The sequence below is a fragment of the Lissotriton vulgaris genome, chromosome 10, assembly GCF_964263255.1.
Source record: "Lissotriton vulgaris chromosome 10, aLisVul1.2, whole genome shotgun sequence".
NCBI classification, from domain to species: Eukaryota; Metazoa; Chordata; class Amphibia; order Caudata; family Salamandridae; genus Lissotriton; species Lissotriton vulgaris.
Window position 1 is genome coordinate 252,475,218 of NC_141698.1, and position 20,767 is coordinate 252,495,984.

The following is a 20,767-nucleotide window of genomic DNA, read 5'->3' on the forward strand; positions in this document are numbered from 1 at the left end:
CAATTATTGATCAAAAGAAGAAAAGAAAATGTGCACCTTGAGAACCTACAATATGAAATTACATAGGTTATACACATTTGAAGGCCGATCGTAATCCTGTATGTTTATTACTATTTGCGGATCTATTTTACCAAATACTGCTATTCATATGCACTATACCGTTTACTCTATTATGGAAACTATATTACCGTTAGGCTGCTATTCTTTATTCACTTTACTGTCTAGTCAGTGCTAGAGTACTATATTTGTATAAAGTTGCCCTTAATACTATGAGGTCTGGGAATTGAGATATAAATTAAGCTGTGGTTCTATCTGTATAATCAAGTGATAAAATAAGGAAGATAAATTATATCCCGTGGATTAATTAGATGAAACTAAAATATGGTATATACTTACATGAGGATTTACACTTTGCTGCACTTTAGTCTATTCCTGGATTAACTTTCAAATACTGTATGCCGCTAATATATGTATTGTTATTTCTCGCTTTACCAATTAAAAGAAAGCAGTGTAGAAAGGCACAGGAAGGAACATAAGTCATGGGTGTGAGGAAAGATCACAGAGTAGATACAGCATGTCTCAAAAGAGACAGTACATGCACTCCCTAGGCAAGACCTAAACAGGGGGTGATCTGGGCAAGAAGGATGAATTTTACTACAAGGACGTAAATGAGAACTCAGTGGAGACAAGACCTTGTCCACTGAAAACATGGCTTAGCATGTTAACAAGGAAACTAGTATTCTAAAGATACACAATTAAGGCATCTCCTATTGGGAGCCTAATGTCATTCTTCATTATGAAATGTTGTCCTTGTAAAGTAAGAAATTACCTTTGTATTATCAGGAGACAGATACTACATTATATGAATCTTTTGGATTATGTTGAGAATGTTTGCACAGAAACTGTATTGTTCTCCCTTTAGCGTGATTGGTCCAAACTGTATGACTCTTGCACAGTTGTCTTTAATGCATGACTCCCATTGCATAATGTATTATAAGCCCATTCTTGGGAATGGTGGGCTCATTCTTACCCTTTCTTTGACTTTAGCAAGTAGCACCACACTGGTCTGACCTCTCATTTATGATTCGTTCACTAGACTTGAACTATGTATCCTCTGTTTAACTAATCTTTCCGTTTTATTCTGAGCTTCATGCAATTTATTGATATCAATTACTAACAGACTTATTTCTAATCCTTAAGTGTATTTCCTGTAATGATTTTAACCCTTATTAGGCCTTCACGGTTTTATCATACTATTTGTCCCATTTTCATTGTACAGGCTAATGTGCTTTATAGCTTGCATTATAAGTTTATTGACCAGATTCTGCTCTATTTGGGTGGCAGGCAGACAGACAAACAGACATTTTCATACATATAACACATTGTGAGAGAGATATGCTCTTGGAAGGGACAGAGAAGACAGCCCCTGATATAAAAGAAGGGAACTCATTGATAAGAGATCCGCCAAATCATGAGCAAGGGTGTGACTTTGGAGTATGGTATACAATTCTGTCAGTGTAGTAAAATCACAAAAAGTAACCCCAAGAGGAATATTGTGAAAGCTATTCAAAAGATACGAATTTTCGCACTGTAATTTTAGTACATGTGTCTTTTTTCATCCGAATAACGGAGTAAAAAACGAAAATTAAATCGGAGGATTTATTTGGGGCATGTGATTCCAGATTTACATAATTATTCTAACTGCATTTTACAGCGCAGCAAATTCTATTTTTTATGTAATGTCTCATCTGCTTTGTCTTTTGCAGAATCGAGGTATGAAGACCCATACAGAATGAAACAGGAACTCAGGGTTGTTCTTGTGGGCAAGACTGGAGTCGGTAAAAGCGCCTCGGGTAATACCATCATCGGTGAAAAAGCATTTTCGTCCACAGTGTCATCCTCATCTGTAACGACGACCTGCAGCCGAAAAGAAGCTTCCTGGGAGGGGAGAACGGTGGTGGTCGTGGACACCCCGGGTCTGTTTGATACCAAGCTCTCTCATGAGGTAACGGCCCTTGAGCTGGGTCGCTGCGTCGCCACCTCGGCCCCAGGCCCTCATGCCTTTGTGCTGGTTTTACAGATTGGCCGCTATACAGAGGAGGAAAAGGTCGCGGTTCAGAAGATACAGGATATATTTGGAACTCAGGTGATGAAACATATGATTATTTTATTCACCCGGAGAGATGACTTGGAGAACGACAACAGAAACATTACATGGTATTTGGGCAATTCAGCTGACAGAGAGCTGACGAAGCTTGTCAGATCGTGCGGAGACAGATACTGCGCCTTCGACAACAGGCTAAAAGGACAAGAACGCAAAGAGCAAGTTTCAGACCTGATTCAGCTGATTGACAAGGTGGTGGGTGACAACAATGGCACGTGCTACACTAATGACATGTTTGTGCAAGCCGAGGAGATGGTGCAGGAGAAAATAGCGGAGATGAAATCACGCACGGAAAGTCTCGAAAGAGAGATAGAGAAGCTCAAATTCGAATACGAAGAGAAACTGAAGATATTACGGGATGAAATTGAAGCCAGAGACAAAGCAGCTAGAGAGCAGCGGGAGAGTCAGCATATCCTGTGGGAAGAGTCTTACGTACACATCAAGGAACTACGGGACAAAGAAAAAAAGAAAAAGAAGCTGAAAGATCTTCACATAAAGAATGAGAAAACAGCCAAGAATGTGGAAGCCCTTGCCAGGGAAGACACGGCGAAAGAGTTGGGAAGTAAACAGGGAGATATATTCAAAATAATTCGACGTTGGTTTTAAAAGAAGGTATCCATAACAGCAAAAGCATATCACTCAAGTGACTATAATGATACATGTCATGTGCGGTAGGAAACATATAAATAAATAGTGGCAAGGCCAATAAAGTCTGGCTGAAGTCGGAAATTGATTTAGGCACTCAGTACGTCATCATTTATTCTTACACTCATGCATACATTCACCCACCTTCTGACTCATTCTTGCATTCACCCTATACCACCTCAATAAAATCCTCACACAAACCCAACAACTCCTGCATCGCTGATAAATGCTTGAAACAGAATATAAAATTGAGCGTAGCAGCTGGAGACTTTCCTGCAATGGTAATGTACATAGGGCATCATCTCCCTAAAGTTGGAGCTTGGCCCCAGTTTTAAAACCAACGTGCTGGTAATCTTGGAAGGCAAAACTATGGTACACTATGGGCAAGACCATTAACTAATGGTCACCGCGTTTAGAGGAAGTGACCTCGCTGAATGTGGTGTGCTGCAATTGAAACGGGCGGCAATTGCAAAAACAACAAGTGATGGACTGAATGTGGATCAATGTCACACACTCCCCCAGTCAAAAGATCTGGGCCCAAATCCATCGTTTTTTGCACTCCACACCACCCTGGGTTAGACAATGGCGATATGCAAATCAGCTCTGACCCTGTTGCCCCATGGGAACAGTCCAGTCCGAACTACAAAAGCCATGTCCTTCCCAGAACGGAATCAAGCATCCGAGGACCGGACCGGTTTCGAGGTAACACCTCTCATCAGCCCGGCTAGCTTGACTCCAAGTGGTGTGGAGTGCCTGGGACCCACGTCTGGGCATCCCCAGCGCACTTAGGGCGGCAATTGCAAAAACAACAAGTGATGGACTGAATGTGGATCAATGTCACACACTCCCCCAGTCAAAAGATCTGGGCCCAAATCCATCGTTTTTTGCACTCCACACCACCCTGGGTTAGACAATGGCGATATGCAAATCAGCTCTGACCCTGTTGCCCCATGGGAACAGTCCAGTCCGAACTACAAAAGCCATGTCCTTCCCAGAACGGAATCAAGCATCCGAGGACCGGACCGGTTTCGAGGTAACACCTCTCATCAGCCCGGCTAGCTTGACTCCAAGTGGTGTGGAGTGCCTGGGACCCACGTCTGGGCATCCCCAGCGCACTTAGGGCGGCAATTGCAAAAACAACAAGTGATGGACTGAATGTGGATCAATGTCACACACTCCCCCAGTCAAAAGATCTGGGCCCAAATCCATCGTTTTTTGCACTCCACACCACCCTGGGTTAGACAATGGCGATATGCAAATCAGCTCTGACCCTGTTGCCCCATGGGAACAGTCCAGTCCGAACTACAAAAGCCATGTCCTTCCCAGAACGGAATCAAGCATCCGAGGACCGGACCGGTTTCGAGGTAACACCTCTCATCAGCCCGGCTAGCTTGACTCCAAGTGGTGTGGAGTGCCTGGGACCCACGTCTGGGCATCCCCAGCGCACTTAGGGCGGCAATTGCAAAAACAACAAGTGATGGACTGAATGTGGATCAATGTCACACACTCCCCCAGTCAAAAGATCTGGGCCCAAATCCATCGTTTTTTGCACTCCACACCACCCTGGGTTAGACAATGGCGATATGCAAATCAGCTCTGACCCTGTTGCCCCATGGGAACAGTCCAGTCCGAACTACAAAAGCCATGTCCTTCCCAGAACGGAATCAAGCATCCGAGGACCGGACCGGTTTCGAGGTAACACCTCTCATCAGCCCGGCTAGCTTGACTCCAAGTGGTGTGGAGTGCCTGGGACCCACGTCTGGGCATCCCCAGCGCACTTAGGGCGGCAATTGCAAAAACAACAAGTGATGGACTGAATGTGGATCAATGTCACACACTCCCCCAGTCAAAAGATCTGGGCCCAAATCCATCGTTTTTTGCACTCCACACCACCCTGGGTTAGACAATGGCGATATGCAAATCAGCTCTGACCCTGTTGCCCCATGGGAACAGTCCAGTCCGAACTACAAAAGCCATGTCCTTCCCAGAACGGAATCAAGCATCCGAGGACCGGACCGGTTTCGAGGTAACACCTCTCATCAGCCCGGCTAGCTTGACTCCAAGTGGTGTGGAGTGCCTGGGACCCACGTCTGGGCATCCCCAGCGCACTTAGGGCGGCAATTGCAAAAACAACAAGTGATGGACTGAATGTGGATCAATGTCACACACTCCCCCAGTCAAAAGATCTGGGCCCAAATCCATCGTTTTTTGCACTCCACACCACCCTGGGTTAGACAATGGCGATATGCAAATCAGCTCTGACCCTGTTGCCCCATGGGAACAGTCCAGTCCGAACTACAAAAGCCATGTCCTTCCCAGAACGGAATCAAGCATCCGAGGACCGGACCGGTTTCGAGGTAACACCTCTCATCAGCCCGGCTAGCTTGACTCCAAGTGGTGTGGAGTGCCTGGGACCCACGTCTGGGCATCCCCAGCGCACTTAGGGCGGCAATTGCAAAAACAACAAGTGATGGACTGAATGTGGGTCAATGTCACACACTCCCCCAGTCAAAAGATCTGGGCCCAAATCCATCGTTTTTTGCACTCCACACCACCCTGGGTTAGACAATGGCGATATGCAAATCAGCTCTGACCCTGTTGCCCCATGGGAACAGTCCAGTCCGAACTACAAAAGCCATGTCCTTCCCAGAACGGAATCAAGCATCCGAGGACCGGACCGGTTTCGAGGTAACACCTCTCATCAGCCCGGCTAGCTTGACTCCAAGTGGTGTGGAGTGCCTGGGACCCACGTCTGGGCATCCCCAGCGCACTTAGGGCGGCAATTGCAAAAACAACAAGTGATGGACTGAATGTGGATCAATGTCACACACTCCCCCAGTCAAAAGATCTGGGCCCAAATCCATCGTTTTTTGCACTCCACACCACCCTGGGTTAGACAATGGCGATATGCAAATCAGCTCTGACCCTGTTGCCCCATGGGAACAGTCCAGTCCGAACTACAAAAGCCATGTCCTTCCCAGAACGGAATCAAGCATCCGAGGACCGGACCGGTTTCGAGGTAACACCTCTCATCAGCCCGGCTAGCTTGACTCCAAGTGGTGTGGAGTGCCTGGGACCCACGTCTGGGCATCCCCAGCGCACTTAGGGCGGCAATTGCAAAAACAACAAGTGATGGACTGAATGTGGGTCAATGTCACACACTCCCCCAGTCAAAAGATCTGGGCCCAAATCCATCGTTTTTTGCACTCCACACCACCCTGGGTTAGACAATGGCGATATGCAAATCAGCTCTGACCCTGTTGCCCCATGGGAACAGTCCAGTCCGAACTACAAAAGCCATGTCCTTCCCAGAACGGAATCAAGCATCCGAGGACCGGACCGGTTTCGAGGTAACACCTCTCATCAGCCCGGCTAGCTTGACTCCAAATCCATCGTTTTTTGCACTCCACACCACCCTGGGTTAGACAATGGCGATATGCAATTGAAACGGGCAGCAATCTTGAGGTCCACTAGCACTGTTTAGAAACCACTGACCACAATGCAGTGCATGGCCCTCAGCACCACTATATGCTCAGTGGGTACTGCCGAGTATGTAAGGGCAGGAGGGTTATGCACAGCAGGGCATACCCCTTCTGAGCCCTTACATACCCAGCAGTAATGACTGCAGGCTGTGCAATGTGGCAAGGGGTATGCAGTACAGTGCATACCCTTTGGCACCTTTACATACTCTGACTACTGCAGAGTATGTAAGGGTGCAGTGGGACATGCACAACTGTGCATCCCTTCAGCACCCTTGCATACTCTGTAGCGATAACTGTAGAGTATGTAAGGACGCCGAGGGGTATGCAAAGCAGTGCATTTGGTATTTGGCAGCGCTGGTTCTTAGCACAAAATACATCCTTGCATCCATTTTTAGACGTGAGGGTGCATTTTGCACTAGTAAAATAGCACAAAATGCCCACTTCACCTTGATGCGCAAATACACAGAAACCTGTGTAATTTAAATCAAATACTGGCAAATTTAGCCACCTCTAGAAGGTATTGTTACACTACAAATCTTCTTCTCCTCTGGCTTGTCAGAAGGAATAATCACCATGAAAATCCAGGCTTACGAATGTGATCTTTGATATCTCATGTTATAAAATACATATCTGCAGGCTTTAGCAATGTGAAATATCAATCCACCGTTTCAGGCGTATTGGCTTTAGCATATGTGTTTTATAATGAATGTCAGGCCTGCTTGTCTTTGTCATTTGTTTTCATAATAAATATATATCAGACATATGGCATCTGAAATAACTTTTCCCAAAGAACCCATCAGTTCTATAGCCTTCATCATTGGCTTGTCTCCATACCCAACCCAAACCTTCTTTATTGAGCAGACGCTTTCCCTAAATGATATTGCTGGTGGTGATAGCAGTAAAAAAAACATGCGACTGTCCACTCTAAATGGGGAAGATCGTCAGATGGATCACCTCCAACTAGCAATGCCTCCTCTGGAAGTAAGGGCAAAGTTACACTGATGGATTAAATGTTACGCTCTCTGTGTTAACCTGGCAGTATGCCTGAGTCAGGATTGGGCAGGAAAATCAAGGGCTAGACAGACAGGGTACTCTGTCATGACAGAGTACCCTGTCCACTTAACTCTCATTTGGACCCTATATCTCCTTAGAAGCGCTAAGAAGGGTTGTCACACCAAAAGTACTGTACCAGCATGCATAGTCAGATGGTGTAACCAACAGCAAAGCCTTGGCCTACTTGAGTAATCTGTGGGATTTCATGTAACAAAATACCTCTCTGCAGGTTTTTATGCAGAGTGATAATAATGCACCCTTAATTGCTTATTTACTTTAACACCTGCTTTTGACAATAACTCCATTAGACCTACTCTCTTTATCTCAACTTTTAATAATAAACTGATCAGATCTATAGCCTTGTTCATTGGCTTTCCACAATAACTAACCCATCCGTCTTCTGCTGTGCATAAGCATTCCCACAGGCAAAAATGCAATCCAAGTTCTCATTTTCAGTAGAAGCACACAACTTCTGCCCACTCAAAAGCTATACTCATCATAACAAATATGTGGGCAGATCCTATGAGGCTCTCTCAGTAATACTTCTAAAAGCTATTTTTTTGTTGATTATGTAGGGTGTGGTAATATTTGCGCTTTCAAACTAGATCTAAAAAGAGAAATCATTATAGTTGCTGTTTGTCGATTGATTCCACATTGCTGGTTTGTAGAAATATGCAAAGATTCTGAGCTACTGTTTTTATATCACCTTATTTCATTACATGAATAAATGCAAGTTATTTTTGTTTAGGAGGGATTTAACTGGAACTGGGACGTCTTGCTGTGGAATGGTTGGTAATGTTGCCCAGAAAAGAGGCATGTTGTAGGGCTTTTTCCTGCTTGTTAGTTGATAGACACATATTGAGATGTTCAAAATAGGTTTGTATGCACTAAGTAGTCATTCTTATTCAACAGCTATTGTGTTTACTTGGAAAATATCTGCGTGTTATGTGTGGACAGATTTTGTCCAAATGAATAGGGAGTGAGTTAATGGTGAGAAGACCAGAAAAAGATGGAATTCCTTCAATGGGTGTCCCATTATGCACATTTCTTTAACATATCACATCATGTCAGACATAAGAATTGAATTTTAAATTATTCTAGAAAGCTATAGTATCAATAGGTGAAATGGGTGGTAAACCAAAACTACTGCTAGAAATGTTGTTGCTACAGGTCGGTTGTTTAACATTGTGCTCAATGTTTATGCGTGTGGTTTGGATGACTCTGCTTCACCCCGTAATTTCTGATCTAGCTAGTTGTACCTCCCATGTACTACCAGAGAGTACTGCATCGTCATCTAATGTTTGGTTGTGAGGAGAGTTGGATTCTCATGTGGCATTAAGGGACACAGGGCTCAAAGAGGGCAATGTTCATCTTTGTCTTCTTTAGCAGAGGGGCCTATTGGTCCAAATATCTTGAAAACTTGTGGTAGCCTTTTCTGGAATATTGCAGGTTTGTCGCTTTAATTAGCAATCAAGAATTGGGTCGCTTTTATCGTGAACTACAGCATGGTATGCTTTCAGGAGTCATAGTTGCGAGATATTGTCCACATAAATGGGTTTTATTCGATTTATACCCCAGCCATGGTTTCCTTGGGTGACATGGTAAAGGAGGCTTATTAACACTGGTCTCAACAACAATGAATGGCAGGTCAGTCAACGTTAAGTGTGATTCATCACATTTTCAGATTATTAATATTTCCCTTAGGTGAATCTTGACATTGATACTTTTAAATTTCTATCATAATAATGTCAATGTTAGAAGAAATACAAGTATTGCTTTAGAGTTGGAATATGCTTGGTCAAGTCATATTGTGGAGTTAAAAACGGATTTCATAGTGTTGTGGGGAGGTGATTTTAATTGTAAATTATGCCATCTTTCAAAACAGGAGGCTAGCCACTTGTACCTGGGGACACAGAGGGTAGTTGTCAATTTAATCATAATCAACGTGGGGATATTTTTAAATCAATATTATCAAGATTTTCCCTTTTTTTTACCGTGGAATTTATGGATTCTTTAGAAACTGATTTCGTAACATACAATGGGAGAGGCCAAGGCACTTTAATTGATTTTATTGCTTTTTCTGAGTATTTTAAATCTCCCTCCCTGGTTTTTATAATCCATAAAATTCATTATAGTGATCTCTATCCCATCTCTTTTGAGATGGTGATTGAAACTGACATGCAAACTGCCCCTAATAGATCAGGCCCATTAATCTATAATAACAATAAAGGGCTACTTAGGAAGGGGTCCACTACAAATCCTGATCAGGTTTTACAGCAAATTGTAACAACTAACTTGACTCATGTTTTAGATTGCCTGGAAGATAGTATAAATCCATCAGTCATGGTAACATCGTTCATGGCAATAATTGAGACTGTAAATGCCCCATTAAGTAAAAATTCTAGGTTTAGGCCACGAATGCACCCTTTGTCATAATAAATTAATTAAGACATTGAAAATATAACCCCGAAACTTAATAGAGGTAAAACAGTTACGGCTTGACTATAAGCAGGCACTAAATAAACACAAGCTAGAAATTAGGCATGAAGCCTGGGAACAACTGTACATAGCTTGCCAGAGGAGAGATTTCAAAGTTTTCTGGCAAACTGTAAAGCAGGATTATTTTATGGTGAATAACAGTGGCAAAGTTGATGTGGCAAACATGCCCAAGATTTGGGTTGAGCATTTTTCAAATCTGTATAAAACTGCTAGTGATCCTGTTTTTAGTATTAATATTAACTTTGGTGCATTAAATATGGCACCTCCAATATTAGGCGAGGTGGATAGGACCTTAAGTCAGACTGTGAGGAATAAGGCCTCCGGCCCTGCTGGTATCCCCGCAGATTTGTTTCTGGACAACACATCCCTGTGGCTTCCGCTGCTAACAAATATTTTAAGCTCCTACGTAGCTCAAGGACCTCCTGACTCCTGGAGAACCGTGATAATAGTCCCCATTTTTAAAAAGGGCAATAGGGCAGATCCTAAATGTTACTGGCCTATGTCTTTGATTGATTGCACCTGTAAGATCATGGGCAGAGTAATCCTAGAAAGACTGGAGGTCTGGGCAACAGAGAACGGCAAGTTCTCTGATATCCAATATGGCTTTAGGAGAGGCCTGGGCATGGTAGAACAGTGCCTCAGTCTGCATCTGGTCATAGGCAAATACACTTTAGCTAAGCCGGGTTCCCTTTATTTAGGGTTTATGGACCTGACGTCTGCCTTTGACTGGGTGCAGAGAGGAAAGCTCTGGAAGAAGATGTTGGAGACGGGCATAGAACCAGCAATTGTGCATTTCATAGCAACCATGCATCAGGAGGTCACCAGGAGGGTTCGCTACGGAACAGATAGGGAACTCACTGCCCCAATTAAAATGAGCTCTGGGGTCCACCAGGGCTGTGTGATTGCCCCATTTTTATTTTGTCTGTATATAAATGATTTAGAAACTTCTATTATAAATGGGCATGTGGATGCTCCTCAGATAGGCCGAAGTCTGTTACCGGCTTTATTATATGCAGATGACTGTGTTTTAATGTCTCGAATCAGGGTGGGGTTGCAAAAGCTTTTAATTGGTTTTAATAATTTTAGGAGTGACCTAGGCCTCAAGACCAATGTTGCTAAATCTCAGATTATGGTGCTGGGTAAACATCCTACAACTTTAAAGACATTTTTTATAGGCAATGAGAGATTGCTTCATGTGCATACTTTTTCTTATTTAGGAGTTCTTTTTAATTCAAAAAGCACATAGCTTAAGTTATGGGAGGCAAGGATTAGGGGTTTCAATCAAAATCTGGAGGCCATTTTTAGATTTGCAAAAAAATTAGGCTCACACCCATTAAAAGTAATAATTGAGATCTACAAGGCTCGCACGTGCGCTGCCACTCTGTACGATGCTGGAGTCTGGGGCTCATGCAATACTTTAGGCCTTCAGAGAGCTGAAAATATGTTTTTGAAACGCCTGTTGACTCTTCCATCTAGCACTTCTGCCACTATGTGTCATAGTGAGCTTGGCGTGATTCCCCTATACTTTCGAATACAAAAAGCGCCTCTTTTATTGTGGTGTAATATCTGGGCAAAAGAAGAAACAGCTCAGATTGTTTAAAACTAGAGTGGACAAGCAAAATCTCTTGGCTTTCCTATGTGAAAGCCCAACTGAGGAAGATTGTCAGATTGCTTTGACAACCCAGCAAATACTGCTAAAATACCAAGGGCTAATTTAACAAAAGAATATATGGCGTACTCTTATCTGAAAAGAGACACGCAGGAGATGGGAAAAAAAGGGTTTTTGAGCACTCACTTTTGGTTTGTTTATTAGGGACCAAGCCTTATCTTTCTTTTTATTTTAGCCATGCTAAATTGTGATACCGTATAAGGTTTAGGTTTGGAACCTCACATCTACTGGAAAAAAAATCCAAGAAATGTATATTCAGATGCTAGATGGAGCCGATCCACCCAGAACATCGAGGGCTTCCAAGCCTTTAATACCCTAGCGATACCTTCACAAGTGGGTAGGGCAAAAGGTGGCCTAATGACAGCAACCTCCTTAAAACTATGTAAACTTGTAACTTCTATGATAGTTGACTCCCCATGGTTTCAAGTGTTGATGTTGGTTAATTTGTTTCCTGAACCATTGTTGCTGATTAACTGGTATTATAACATCTTTGACAACAATGAGACATTCGTAATGTCGAAATTGGAGGAGGCCATAGCCAGGGCACGCCAAGAGCAACCCCTATTATTTGTCATCTGGGTGGGAGATTTCAACTGTTCATTATGCACCTATGGGGACTCGAAGGTGTGTGGCTTGAGAGACTCCCATGATCAACCCCTGTTACACTTCAAACATACACCCCAGGGGGACGCCTTTAACAACATCATTATTCTAAATGATTTATGCATAGCAGAGCCCTGGGTTGGCCTAAATTCTACTCCAATACCGACGTTTCAGGGTACCAGAGGTACGATGAGTTTTATTGACTTTGTAATTGTCTCCAGTGGGCACTTTTACTATGTTGATAAGCTGGAAGTAATTGCTAATGCTGCCAGTGACCACAACCCTCTAATCCTATCCCTGCTTTGTCCTATTAAACCCACACACCCTGTTTGGGAGCAACCTGTAAAGTATAGCAGGAACCAAGGCATTACTCTTAAATGGGGTAAAATAGATGCGGTGGGTCTTGAGGCAGAGATCCTAAATGGATATAGCTCTGAATACGAGGCATGTCTAACACCTACAACTAACCCAGAAAAGGTCATAGGAAACTTTGAATCTTTATGTAGGCATGCAGCCGAACGCCTCACAAAACCAATTGGTAAAAACAAAAGGCTAGGCCCAAGATGGTTTGATGCTGCATGTTCGGCAACAAACAGATCTCTGAAAGCGGCATTAAAACAAAAACCTAGGGATATAGAACTGGTTAGAGCATCCAGATTGGCCTATAAAGAAGCCATAAAAACAAGAAAGTCGGATTTAAAAAAATCAAGCCTGGGAAGATCTAGAAAAGGCCTCGGAACTGAAGGATAGCAGGCTTTTCTGGGAAGTCATCAATCGCCCCCTTTTTACAAATAATGGCAAGGACAATATTGTGATGCAGATTGCATGTGAAACATGGGAATCACATTTCGGGAACATTTTTAATCCCCATGGAACTTTACCCAACGAACTATCACCAGGAGATGCAAAGGAAACGGTGGTCTCTCAATCCTCCCTGTCCTTGAGCTCATCGCTCACCCTGCAAGAAGTGGAAGATGCTCTGTCGAAAGGCATACCATTAAAAGCACCTGGCCCTGATCTAGTGCCTTTGGACTTTTTTAAGCACAATGTTAAGGCTTGGGCCCCCGTGCTGTTAAACGTTTTTAGAGCAGTTGTCATTAGCCGTATTCCGGCATCATGGAAGGAGGCAGTAGTGGTGCCAATTTTTAAGAAGGGCGATAGATCAGACCCCCGATGCTATCGCCCAATCTCATTAATTGATGCATCATGTAAGATTCTGGGTAGGGTCATTTTAGCCAGACTAGAATCATGGGCAGACTCTGTGGGCCTTCTTGTGAATTCCCAATATGGATTCAGAAAAGGCAAAGGTACTGTCGAACAGTGCCTGAACCTGGCCCTGATCATAGGGAAATACATGAAGGCAAGGAAATCTTCAATTCATCTTGCCTTCATGGACCTCTCAAGTGTATTCGACACTGTGTGTCGGAGCAAGCTGTGGCAAATGATGGAGGTCATGGGTTTCGAGGAACCCTTGGTCACTTTGCTCCGTAGACTCCATGAATCTACTACTGTAGCCATAAGGTTTGGGCCAGGGGGAGAGAAAACTAAGTCTATCCTCTCAACTGAGGGCGTCCGACAAGGATGCATATTAGCTCCTTTTTTGTTTCTTGTATACACCAATGGTCTAGAAAAATATCTGTTGGACCACTGTCATGATTTCCCAAAGGTCAACGGCAGGAGCATTCCAATGCTTTCTTACGCCGACGACACGGTACTCATGACACTCACAGCAAATAGTATGCAGCATTGTCTTGATGCCTTCCACAAATTTATGTTGGACCTAGACCTCAAGGTAAACTTTACCAAATCCTTTGTTATGGTCTGTGGCCCAAAGGGCACCAAAAGTAGAAAGTTTGTAGTAAGTAACTCCATTATTGAAAAGGTTGAAAATTTTAATTATCTGGGAAACCTTTTTAACAACAAACTAAGCTGGGCCCCGTTAATGAAGACACGAGTTCAGAGTGCTAGTCGCTCAATAGAGGGTCTGTTTCGTTTCTGTGGCAAATTAGGCCAAAACCTGTCATACATCTAAAAACCTTGTACAAAGCTAAATGTTTGTCGGTTGCTACCTATGGGGCAGGGGTTTGGGGGACCGATAGCCCTGACACGATACAGATTATGGAGAATACATTTTTAAAACGTGTATTGGCTATTCCATCAGGCTCTTCAAACAGATTTGCCCATAACGAAATAGGTCTAACCTATGTGAGTGACATCATTCGCCTTTCCCCTTTATTGTTATGGGGCAAAATATGGCTATCAGAGGACTTACAGCTTACCAGAGATATCCTCCGGGACTGCTTAGAACTCGCAAATATGAATCAGATCCCCTGGCTATCTTATGTAAAAGAAATGCTCCATAGAATAGGCTTGGGAGATATATTTGACAATCCCGAAAATATACAGGGAGATATCAAAACTGTAATTAAAACAAATTATTGGAAATCACCGCTTGCGAACTCCCTGGTTAGCCCTTATGTTCCTAAGGCCACTTTGCAGCACCAGTTTTATCTTACCTTCACAAATCATGTGCAATGGCGATTTTATTTGACAAGGTTTAGGTTACACACCCTGCACTTCCTTTATGCGTTTCCTAAACAGGGGGGCTGGTGCGAGAAACTGCCCCCCTGTCCTTGTAATAACAAAGACAGCCAAAGCACGATGCATATTGTTCTTTTCTGTTCTCTATACAAGGACCCGAGAATCAGGTTTATTAAGCCGATCCTCAAGGAAAAACAACCATGCCATTACAAAGAGGGTTATGATTATTTATTATCTTTGTCATCATCTGGTGTTTGTTGTGCAATGTTAAACTTTATACAAGTGTCACTCTTGATTAGAAAACGGTATGGCTAAATATGGCCCCAAGAAGCTGACCCTTTGATTATGTATATCGTATACTGTTGCATTGTGATTTTCTATTACTTATCTTACCTGCCCTCTAATATATATCCCGGTACGAAGAATTCATGAACCATCTGAATTAATTGAAAGTAAAACTATGGGCTTTATTTGTGATTATATTAACTAATGAATTTTATAGTGTTATAACTGTAAGACTCTCTTTAAAAATGAATTTTAAATTATGTTTGTAAATGTAATTGTTCAACTTTTATGATTCTTTTGTTTTGAATCGAATAAAGTTTTTGAAACGGATTGGATGTATGTCCATGTGATTCACAATCGAAGCAGAGCACGTTGCATTTCATGTTCTTTTGCAAACTTTATATTAACCCAGGGAGTGCTTTTTTAATATCACTTTTAACATTCCTAAAAATAAGAAAGTGTCAGGCAGCTTTACATTATCTCCAACTTTTAAAGGATGAATATATTTGTCTGATGGTTTATAGATATATCTCCTCTGCAGTTCGACTCCAGAATATATTTGGGAAATGAGCTTGTATTTCAATATTGCATTGTATACTTATTGAGGTTTCAAATTAATTCAATTAAGCAGTATGAATGTAGAATTTTTTATTTAATTATTGTTGTGTCTAGGGCAGTGATATTCATTTCATGTACCCACTACCTGGACATTTGTAAATTGCTCTCTTTTTAAGGAATATCACTTGGTACTTTAAATCAGAAATTCTTTTTTTATTATGTACTCTTTTATGGCTTGCAATACAGCCAAATAAAGAATTCTGACTGACTGACTGACATTGTGTAATAAAAAAGGTCTTATTGATTCTTGTAACCAAAGAATCCTCACAATCTGAATCTCACCACATACTAGACTGAATCTGAAAACTTTTCCACAATAGCTCCTGCACAGCAGTAGGTGGCGCCACTGAACTATGTGTCATCTCCAACCTACCACTTGTGTGATAACTGTAACAAACATTGGGGCATATTACCAACAACTAGCGATAATTTTTGTCTCTAACTTGTTTAGAGACAAAAATTATCGCCGCACATCGGCGATTTTTATCGCAGATAAACCTTGCTATTAACAAGGTTTATCGCAAATGCGATAAAAAACGGCCGAAATGCATGAATATCGCTGAAAAGTCAGCGATATTCATGCATTATCGAGCAAATGCTCTTAGCCATGTTATCCACCTCCCATTGGATAACATGGCTAAGAACTGCTCAGGGCAGGTGTTAGCTTTTGGAGATATTCCCGCTTAGCGCGAATATCTCCAAAAGTTGGTAATAGGAGATAGCGATGTTAGCGACTGTTTTCAGTCTCTAACATCTTGGCACGCCCACTTTGCATCTCATTAGTGATAAATATCACTGACATGCAAAGTGGGGCCCAAGATGGTCGCTATCTCCTACTAGCAGTCGCTAACTGGTGTTAGTGACATCTAGGTAATAGGGAGATAAATTATCTCCGCTTTCTTGGCTTTTAAAGCCAAAAAAGCGGAGATAAACCCCCTTGATAATATGCCCCATTGTGTCACGTTCCTTGTGCTCTTTTCTCCGTCACATATGTCTTGAGATGGCGAGGCTAGACCCTTTTGATCATATGCTGGCCAAATCATTATACATCAGGCACAGTGGGTGGATAATACATTAATTGTTGGACTCACTGATGCAAAGAAAGGAAAGCCAGTCCAGAAATGAAGAATTCTTCGGTGGATTGCAGTTTGCATTCGGCTGTGCCATGTTCAGACCAAAATCAAGCTCTCGTAGGGCATTTTAGGGGAGGGCATGTACTGCAGACGTAGCTAGAAGTATTATAGCGTGGACCTCTGCAAAGTTGCTACATGAGCACGTGTCCATACCTTCACCAGGGACTAATGTATCGAATCCCAGGTCTGCAGGAAGGGTCCTTGTGCCTATAGGATTTCTGGGTGTGAAGCTTGCTCCTCAGATTCAAAATTCTTGGGGGAAACCGCTTAGGTATGAATTAAAAAAGTGAGGAATCTGTTTTTATTTTTTTTTTTAAATGTTTTTATTGATTTTTACATATTTATCCCCCCCACCCGGACAGGCAGACTTTCTGTTCATTAACATCATGAACTTTTCGTCTTTTCGTTGTGTTTGACATAAATAAATATACATTATAGAGAATTTACAAAATAAAATATATTCCCAGCATCACGAAAAAACCAATTAAGACAGTAGCATGAATACATTACAGTATCGATAATAAATCAGTTTTGTAGAGCTCGCCAGTGTGTGAGAGGAGTCCAGATTTTCATACCCCTTTCACGTCGCCGTCTGCCTTTACGCTTATAAATAGCTGTCTCGATATTATGCACAGCTAAGAGCCTAGCTAGCCACTGTTGGAAAGTAGGTGGTATCGGGTCTAGCCAAGCCGAGGCTAGGCATAGCCGCCAAACAGCCATAGCAACAAATATAAAATCGTGGCCGCTCTCAAGATTATCTGGATCCTCCACCCCAAGTACCATTACCTCTGGTGACAAGGCAACCTTTCTGTGAAGAACTGAAGTTAGAAACCTCTCTATACTTTGTATCAAAGGTATTAACACCGGGCAAGAGGCAAAGATATGGATGGAATCTGCCTTAAATAGATTGCATCTCGGGCAGCAAGTCCCATTACTGGTTCCCCATTTTGCAATTTTATCGGGTGTATAGTAAAGAAAAAAACAGGTTTTATAAAATTGTGCCTGGAGTCTAGTCGAAATAAGAATAGTTTGAGCTAGCTGATAGGAGTACAAAAATCCTTCTTTAGAAATCTCGAGTTTGCCTTGCCACCTCATTGCCGTTTTATCTAGATCATCCGGGAACCTGTCCAGCAATGACACATACACTCCACCTATTGACTGTTTCCTTGAATGTATAATTGTCTCCACTACAGTAGATTGTTCCCAGAGTGTCCTTGCTCCAGATTTGTGAGTTAGGAAGTCCCTAATTTGGAGATATTTAAAAAAATCCCGCCAGTCTAAACCAAATTCTCCCTTCAGAACTTCAAACGATTTAATCCCCTGATTGGTATAAAAATCCCCAAGTTGTGTAATTCCTAAATTATACCATTTATTAATGCAATTATCTTTAAAGATTATTGGTGGAAGAGTTGGGTTGTTTAGTACCAGAGTGTAATATGAGAATCGTCCTATGCCTAGTACTTTTTTTACCGCCTTCCATACCTTAAAACAGCTATAGAGAGTCTTGAATTTGACCTTTTTGTGGTAATTGTCATGTATGTGTCTCCAAAAGTAGCCATAGCAGGAATTCCCCACCAATAGCTGAAAGATTGAAGCGGTATGTAGCTCTGTGTTGTTCCCCCCTTGCAATAATTCCTTACTGTAAAGTAATACACATGACCAGTAATATCTCCTTAAATTGGGAAGTGCTAACCCACCTCTGTCCTTAGGAAGGGTAAGATATTTATATGCTCGACGGGGTTGAGCGTATGACCATATAAATCTAGAAAAGGTACGTTCCATTGTTGTAAACCACTGATTAGAGAACTCTAGGCAAATTGCCCTGAATACGTATAATATTTTAGGAAAGTACACCATTTTAATTGCATTTGCTCTTCCAATGATGGACAGGTGAAGATTGTCTAACCGTCGTAGATCCTTTTGTATCGTGTTCAGCATTGGCTTAAGATTTATGTCCACTACTTCCTCTAGCTTTGAAGAGATTGTGACACCCAGGTATGTCGCTCCCTTCACCACCCTAGGGTCATCCATCCCAATTTTTTGATTTAAAACAATTTGTGTCTTTCCTTGATTTAGCGCGTAGCCAGAGACAAGACCAAATTTCCTAGCCTCGGCTTCAATGATCAACATTGCTACTATGGGGTCAGCGGTAACTATAGCAATATCATCGGCGTATGCTAATGTTTTTGTTGTATACCCCTGTGATATAATGGGGGTTATATGATTATTTTTCTCCAAATAACGAATAAAGGAATCTATATATATTGCAAAGAGCAATGGCGAGCAAGGGCACCCCTGACGTGTTCCCCTGGAGATGGCGATTTCCTTAGTAAGACTTCCATTGATAGATACGACAGCCCTAGGATTATTATACATTTTTTGTATCGCCTGAATAAACTTGTTTCGAAATCCCATCATCGCCATTGCTTTCCAGAGAAACTGCCAGGAGACCCTATCAAAGGCCTTCTCTGCATCCAAAAGGATCAGGGCCATAGGGTCTCCTGTAGTTTCTGTTCCATCAAAAAGTGTTATTACCCTCTGGATATGATTGATCGTTGACCTTCCAGGGACAAAACCGTGCTGGCTTTTGACGATTACATTGTGTATTATAGGGGCAATTCGATTTGCCAAGATTTTTGAATATATTTTAGAATCAGCATTTATAAGGGTTATGGGGCGATATGATCCTAAATGTTCTGGGGGTTTCCCCTTTTTAGCGAAAATCACAATTTTGGCATTGGACCAGGAGCTGGGAGGTTCCCCCCCGGAGAAAATATGGATAATCAAGTCTCTAAATATGTGTTTGATTTCGTCTATAAATGTGCTATAGAACTCCGAGGGGATACTGTCCAGACCTGTTGCCTTTCCTTTAGGGAGGCTATTAACTGCGGTCAATACCTCTTCCATATTCAGAGTTTCCTCTAGAGCCAGCTGAGTATTTACCTCAAGCTTTACGATATCACAATTCTCTAAGTACCTTTCTATTTCTGTAATATCTTCATTGCCCTTATCCGTATATAGTTCTTTATAAAACCTCCAAAATGCTTGCTTAATCAGCTCTGAGTCTTTTAACTGGCCTTCCACTGGGTCTATAATTTCCCTTATTAGATTAGCATTGACCTGTTGTCGCAATCGCACTGCCAATTGATGACCCACTTGCTCATTGACTTCATATATTAATTCTTTTCGTGCCGTGGCTTTCCGGATTGCCTTATCTGAAAAGATATTGGTAATTGCTGCCTTGGCAACTGCTACTTGGGCTAAGGTGCTAGAGATGTCCCCAGTTGAGTCTCTATTGCTGGTGACACTGATGAGCCCTACTTCAGCTAGCATAAGCTCATCCTGCAGCCTCTGCATCTCCTCTTTCTCTCGCCTGTTTGCTCTGAGGGAATATGACATAGTCTCACCCCGGACCCCTGCTTTCAATGTGTCCCAAACAACCTCTATTGACGTACTAATAATGTTTTCTGCTAGGAACTTGGGTATCCAGTCTTTCATGTGAATACAATACTGAAGGTCGTTCAGTAGTGCTTTTTCAAATGACCACAGAGTAGGCTCTGATTTAGCTAGCCTAATAGTCAGTGTACAGAGAAGGGGGTTATGGTCAGATAGTACCCGGGGCAATTTAACAATTTGGGAATTCCTGAGTAGTGAATTTGAGAGTAAAATATAGTCAATTCTGGTGTGCGTGTGGTGTGGATTTGAATAAAAGGTATATCCAAGGTCCCCGGTGTTAGTATTTGACGTCTGCCAGCTATCTACAAGTCCATGCACAAGACACAAATCCTTAAGGGAGCGAAATACTTTAGGTTTGTGTCCTTTATAGACCCATTCATCGTTTAAAGACCAGTTAGCCGGGAGGTTAATATTAAAATCCCCACAGACCAACACTGGAAGAGGCCAGTGTGAAAGTTCATTAGAGACCTCATCGAAAACCCTGGGGTCATCTGTATTGCTCCCATAAATAGCACAAATTGTGATTTTTTGCCCTGTTTGATAGCTGCATTCAGTAATAGCCCAGCGGCCAAACTTATCAGCTTTAGATTTGTTAAACACCAATCCACTCCCTTTAGCC

At 42.3% G+C, this 20,767-nt stretch overlaps 1 protein-coding gene across 1 annotated transcript in view; it reads left to right on the forward strand.

Moving 5' to 3' along the window:
- The window catches only part of LOC147685058 (GTPase IMAP family member 7-like), a 510,455-nt gene extending 500,690 nt beyond the window's left edge, over window positions 1-9,765 (forward strand). The window contains exons 6-7 of the mRNA XM_086940944.1: window positions 1,767-3,290; window positions 6,059-9,765. Of these exons, the coding sequence (XP_086797070.1) occupies window positions 1,767-2,770 (1,004 nt within the window). The 3' untranslated portion in view covers window positions 2,771-3,290; window positions 6,059-9,765. The remainder of the gene's footprint in view (window positions 1-1,766; window positions 3,291-6,058) is intronic.
- The last annotated feature ends 11,002 nt before the right edge of the window (window positions 9,766-20,767 follow it).